The sequence below is a fragment of the Meleagris gallopavo genome, chromosome 19 (assembly GCF_000146605.3).
Source record: "Meleagris gallopavo isolate NT-WF06-2002-E0010 breed Aviagen turkey brand Nicholas breeding stock chromosome 19, Turkey_5.1, whole genome shotgun sequence".
NCBI classification, from domain to species: Eukaryota; Metazoa; Chordata; class Aves; order Galliformes; family Phasianidae; genus Meleagris; species Meleagris gallopavo.
The window spans coordinates 4,754,137-4,759,925 of record NC_015029.2 but is presented as its reverse complement, the minus strand read 5'-3'; the positions used below and the strand labels follow the sequence as shown (position 1 = coordinate 4,759,925).

The 5,789-nt window shown below is 53.5% G+C and overlaps 2 protein-coding genes across 2 annotated transcripts in view; both read right to left on the bottom strand.

The window, feature by feature from the left end:
* ST6GALNAC4 (ST6 N-acetylgalactosaminide alpha-2,6-sialyltransferase 4) overlaps positions 1-917 on the bottom strand; it is a 4,941-nt gene extending 4,024 nt beyond the window's left edge. The window contains exon 1 of the mRNA XM_003211227.4: positions 417-917. Coding sequence (XP_003211275.2) covers positions 417-422 — 6 coding nt within the window. The 5' untranslated portion in view covers positions 423-917. The remainder of the gene's footprint in view (positions 1-416) is intronic.
* A 377-nt stretch (positions 918-1,294) lies between these two features.
* DPM2 (dolichyl-phosphate mannosyltransferase subunit 2, regulatory) lies at positions 1,295-3,804 on the bottom strand. The gene is made up of 4 exons (XM_010720830.2): positions 3,699-3,804; positions 3,475-3,564; positions 2,351-2,453; positions 1,295-2,081 (listed from the first exon to the last, which is right to left on the bottom strand). Exons 1-4 carry the CDS (start codon positions 3,699-3,701, stop codon positions 2,023-2,025), a joined length of 255 nt encoding a protein of 84 aa, XP_010719132.1. The 5' UTR covers positions 3,702-3,804; the 3' UTR covers positions 1,295-2,022.
* Positions 3,805-5,789: the final 1,985 nt, after the last annotated feature.

Sequence of the window (5,789 nt, the reverse complement as noted above, 5' to 3'; positions counted from 1 at the left end):
GCCGGAACCGCCCCGCGCAGCGCCCCGAGAGCGGCACCGGCGCAGCGCTGCGGAGCCCGTGTGCCACCCGTGTGCCCACCGCCCTGAGACCCGCCCCGTGCTTCCCGGTACCGACAGAGCCGGCACTGACCTCAACTCCCATCGCAGTACCAACCCCAGCACTGCCCTGCGCCCCGGTTACCTCCGCCCGAACACCTGTGCCCTGTTCCTGGTACGGACATCCCCAGTGCCGGCCCACCCTGTGAATCCCGGCACGCACCCGGCACTGCTCTGTGTGTGGCGGTACCGACAGACCCAGTACCGACTCCATCTCCTACATCAGAGCCCATTGCCCTCATTTCTCTCCCCCTCTCTTCGCACTGTGCCTCCCCCCCGCCCTGGGATCCCCTACATCCAGCTCCACATCCCCACCTCACCTCCATGCCCCACCGACGCGGGTGTTGCTGAGCTCAGCGCAGTGTTGAAAGCCCAGGGATCATTTTGGTACCAGGACTGGGGCCTCCTGCCCTGTGGTGCTGCCAGATGGCCTTACGTCAGCTACAGACAAGCTGCAGGACACGTCACGCAGTGCTACCCCCCTCCCGCTGCCTTGAGGTGTTCCTGGGGTTTTCCCCAGCCAGCAATCAGGAAATAAGAAAAACAAACTTGAGACTGGTTCCTACTCCCAAAGGGCTTTGGCAGCGATGGAAGAGGCAGTGACAGCGGCACAGCAAGCAGGGTGCAGGGATCCACATACGCAGCATGAGGCTGCATTCCATGGCTGCACCCCACCAGGTGCCTGGGCTGGGGGCACAACACCGCGTGCTGAGAGGTGGTGAGAAGGAAAGAGGCACAGAGCCTGCGCAGGGACACGCAGTGCCATGACCTTCAGCTGGAGCACAGCCACCTCCCATCACACCAACAGGGATATTTATAGGGGTGCTGCCCTTTGCAGCAACGCAGCCCCTCCCTGTCCCACACCAGGAGCCGGATACACAAACAGGGCTCAGTGCCAGCAGTGTGCACTATCTCCTGCCCTTCTCCAGCAATGAAGCTCTGCACAGCTGCAGGAATTAGGCCAGGGTGATGGACTGGCACTAGAAATTGAGGTCCTTTAGCACAATGGGGGCCGGGGCAACGGGCGGCCAGAGTGCACTGCTCCCAAATCCCTGCAGGTTTGGTTCGTCCCCGCCTCAGCAGCCTGGGGGCCTGGTGCCTACTGCAGCCACCATGTGGGCTCACACCCACAGTGCAAGCAGCACAGCAGGGGAGAGGGCTGGAGCAGCACCTCTGCACTTGATGCGGGAGGAGAACAAAGACCTTAGAGACCTTTATTGAGGATAAATCCAGCTCACTACAGACACTGGGAGCTGTTGGCAGCCCAGGTCAGGGCTGGCCCAGTGCAGGCAGGAGCCCAGGCTGCAGCTGACAGCTGTGGTGAGAACTGCATTCAGGGGCAGTAGAGCCAAATGCTTCCTCTGCCACGCAGGGCACGCTGTGTGCTCAGGCGGGTGACTGTAGGAGGGAATGTGGGTGCAGCATGTGCTCTACAAGCACAGCTCACAGGGCCCTCTTCAGAAATATCAGAGCTCACAACACCATCATCAGCAATTCCAGTTAAAAAAAAAAATCCCAGAAGGAGTAAACTACTGTATGCAGCAAGAGCAGAGGGGAAAGATTACCCAGAGACTGAGCACCTAATGGGGGCCAGAACTGAACTCACACTCTGCAACTACAGCTGCTGGACCCTGACAGATTCCTGCACGTAGCCTCAGCTGGGGTGCAGATTTGTCCTAGCTGGAGCTCTGGTCCCTCTCCTGGTAAGTCCTGTAGGTCAGTTTTGCTTCCCTTTAGTCAGTAAGTTGTAAACTATGCAAGTCTGCATCTTTGGAGGAAGGAATGTGGGAGACAGAGCTGCCAGCTTGGTGCTGCTGCTGCTTCGAGAGCGCTCTGGAGGAGGTGGCTGCTTGGTGCTGCAGGCTGGCTCCTCCAAGCCTGGGTGCTGCAGGGTGGGGGCCTTCTCTCCATCCCTCAGTTGGGCCTTCAGTCTGATTTGCTGGCAGGTTTTCTGCTCTTCCACATCACAACCATTATAAAAACACCTACCATGAGAGAGAGAGAGAACAGACTCAATCCAAAAATATCAAAAGAAAAGCACCTTTAAAACACACAGTGAGTAATGGAACCTCAACAGAGCACAAGAAACTATTTTAATGCCCAGAGGAACAAACAGCTGAAGTTACACGTGTGTGCACACAAATGCTTGAGCCAAATTAAGCCACTGCAGGAACCATGAGCAGCACATTGCAAGTGTCTCTTCTCTCTTCCCAATTTAGAACCCTGTAATTAAAGCAACCAAAATAACACTCACCTATAAATAGCAGCAGCAGAAGCCCAGCCACCATGGGGATGATAACTGCATATTCCCTGGGCAAGAAGTACCGGTGGATGCTGTGGTCACTGTCAATGAAGGGCTGCAGAAACAGAGTGGGGCATTAGCAGGTGGTCACAACATGAGAGCAAGTCACCAACACGTGTGGCCCTAGGGTTTCAAAAGCAGATCGGAAACATGGGGCTCGAGGGGATTGCTAATAAAAGAGTGTCTGAACCTGCACGTGGTGAAGCCTCACACAGCAGCATCACAGCTGCAGAGAATGGCTGGAAAGTGGACTCCAGTGCTCAGATGGGTGATGAGGAGAGAGCGGCTCAGCCATGGCCCTGCAGTGCTGGGTTTATGGTGAGCTGTGTGGTGTTGGGCACACCAACCCCCAACCTTCTGCTTTCTTGAAGGGAAAGGCTGATGCTGCTCTCTCACACTGATCCTGTCATGGCTCCTTTGCTGAGAACAGCAGAAAACTTTGGATGCTAGAGTGCACTGCAATGATTCCTGCACTGTGTGAACACCTATCCCACAGCTGTGTGCACATCTAGGAGGGGAATCCAAGGTCCTCAGAAAGGAAACAGCCAGGAGCTCACTTGCAAGTCCAAGGCTGAGCTGGTAGCTGGAAAACTGGCAAGGAGACATTTCTATAAAGAACACCACTAATGACCCCAGCTGCTGCATCCGGAGGAGCAGTCACACTGCCAGACTGACACTTCTCCAGAGCTCGGTGTTACTGAGCCCTTCTCCTCCCTGCTGGGCTCCAGTCTAAGTGAGAAGCATTTCTATGACTCCATCTGTCACCTCCACCAGCACCATAACTCTGAAGATGTGCACAAGGCCCTATGAGCACCCAGGGTCCAGGTTTGGCTCGCCCTGACAACCCCCACCATCCCCAGGCAGTGAGGAGCACTGGGAGTGAAGCCAAGCTCACCGAGCCCGGGTCGGGCCAGCGCAGCTGGAGGTTGAGGGCTGTGCCACCAATGCCAGGAGGCTCTGCCCCAGCACTTCCCAGCAGGACGCCAGCACAGCGTGCTCCTTCAGCACCTCAACAAGATCTGGAGGCTTGACGTTACCAGGCCCTAAGAACCAGCGCGAGCCCCGCAGCCCCGTACCAGCACGATGATCCACAGCGTGTAGTACACGAAGAGAATGAGGCTGAAGGCTACCAGGCCGAACCCCACCGCTCGGTCCGTCGCTGTGGCCTGCAAAAGGAGAGAGATTCAGGGCTCCGCGGGAGCAGCGGGAGCGGCGCCGGCTGTCCTGCCCCGGGCTGGAAGGGAACCCGGCCCGAGAAGGGAAAGGAAGGGAAGAGAGTCCAGGCCCAGGCCCCACTCACCATGGCGACGGCCACCCCCAACCCTTCCGCCAGCCCTGTTCTTCCGGGAGCGGTTCGCCAATCAGCGCACAGAACTATGCCCACGTGATCTCCGGGATGGGAAGAGCGCCCAGCAGAGGGGGGCGGGCTGAGGAGCGCGAAGCATTGTGGGAAGCACGGCTCGCCCGGAGCACGATGGGAGCTGCAGTGCTCCACTGTAGAGAAAATGGCCAAATTCTGGGGGCCCTGCAGCTCTTAGACAATATTTCTGAACAAAAAAATACACTTAGAACAACAAAAAGACCACAACAAAACCAGAAGGCTCAGTGTGAAGTACCAAAAAAACAAACTTTATTTTCCCCCAAACCATAACAACATTTGACGTTATATTGATTTCCTCATATATTTGTTATTTCTCTACGTTAGGAACCAGATACAGAAAATACAAACACGATCTGTTGAATCAAAGACGGCACAGCATTCCGTTAGAAAATGAAACAAAAAAACTAGAGGAGCGAGATAGAAATGGTGAAAAATAGTCCTTCCCAGCCCCAACTTCCCAAGAATCATCATCAAAATAGAGCAGTGGAAGTAGCTTCTCTTTCTAAACGCACTTCTGCTTTAAGAAAAAAGTTAGAGATTTATCTTTAGATTTCAAAGTAAAAAAATGTTAAACTATCTCTTCAAGCAATTTTGGAAGTTTGCATAGAGCCGTTCCCTTTCCAAAAATATCAGCCATCTCTCTATAGAATCTGATATAAATCAAGTGCCTCATCCGAACATCGCCAAGCTCAACTGACTCTCATGAAAATAAAACAGGATCTCCCCTTCCCGTCCCTCCCCCCACAAAAATACGGGCTCTACTATTAATCCTTACAGTCGAGGCAAGCGAAAAGGCTCAGCCACACCTCCAGCTCAAAGCTTCATCCACCCTCGTTCCTTCCATCTCCCAGGTTTTCAGCGTGGAGGTGCGGTGGGCTGATGGATAATGCAGCGATTGGGAGGGGAAGGGGAGATCTGCATGCGTCCCCCAACAGCCAGGAAGTGGTTTTTCAGTACAAACACTTGCGACCAGGCAGTGTTTGCTGTAACCTGCCCCTGGGGACCAGCCTTGTCCACAGGGCTAAGTCACCAGGGCATTTACTCAGCTAAAGCCCAGGAGGGGTGCAGGTAGGGATGGGGGGGAGTTTGCAGCCCCCGGGTAAGGCAGCGAGCAGGAGAGTGAGGGGAGGGCAGGACGGCCCCTCACCAGGAGGGGTTTCTTTCACCGAGGTGCTTTAGCGTACCTGGAGTGAGGTTTTCCCAGAGGTTCACAACAGCATGTGCAGAGTCCAGCTGCACAGCCACCAGTTTTAAAAAGAAAATAGCAACAACAAAATAAATTAAAAAAAAAAAACAAACAAACTCAACCCCTCCTATTGAGATTCAAATGAAAGACGTTTCTTCGGGTCTCAGCCCAGTTCAGAACCCTCTAAAAACTGAAGCAAACATTAAAAAAGGGCTTTAACTTTCTGCAGGGGGCAAAGAGATGTGGCAATACGGGGAGGGGAAAAAAACAGATCACAAACTTGCTGCCCATCACTTCACGGACAGCACGAATCCTCCTCCCTCCCCCCCCATTTAAAGTGCCAACCATTCCCCAAACAATCAAAAGAAACCCCAAAAAACAGAGGAGCAACATCCTTCTCCCCCTTTTTTTTCAACCACCATTTCCAAATGATTCTCATTTCCTTCACCAATTCACAACCAAGCCTATCCCTTTGGACATGTACTCAGTTCAAACCGGTTTTTAAAAGTTAGTTAAAAAAAAAACAAAACAAAAAAAACCCACGACACTGAATTTTCCAAGCCTTTACATGAGGCTTCCACCAAAGGTCCAGGAGCCAAGAGCAGAGCCCACACGTCTTGCCTGGCCCTCAGCCTGGAGCACAGAGCCAGCTCTGCTCACCAGGGCCAGGGACGCAGGGTGTTTGTTGCCAATAAGGCCCTTTTACTTGTCTAAGTCATCTCTGAATCCCCTGAGATGGAAAACAACGTGGGGAAGAAAGTCCTCTCTTGGCCCCCCAGGAATAAAATATCAATGAAACAATAATGCAATCAAAAAAAAAAAAA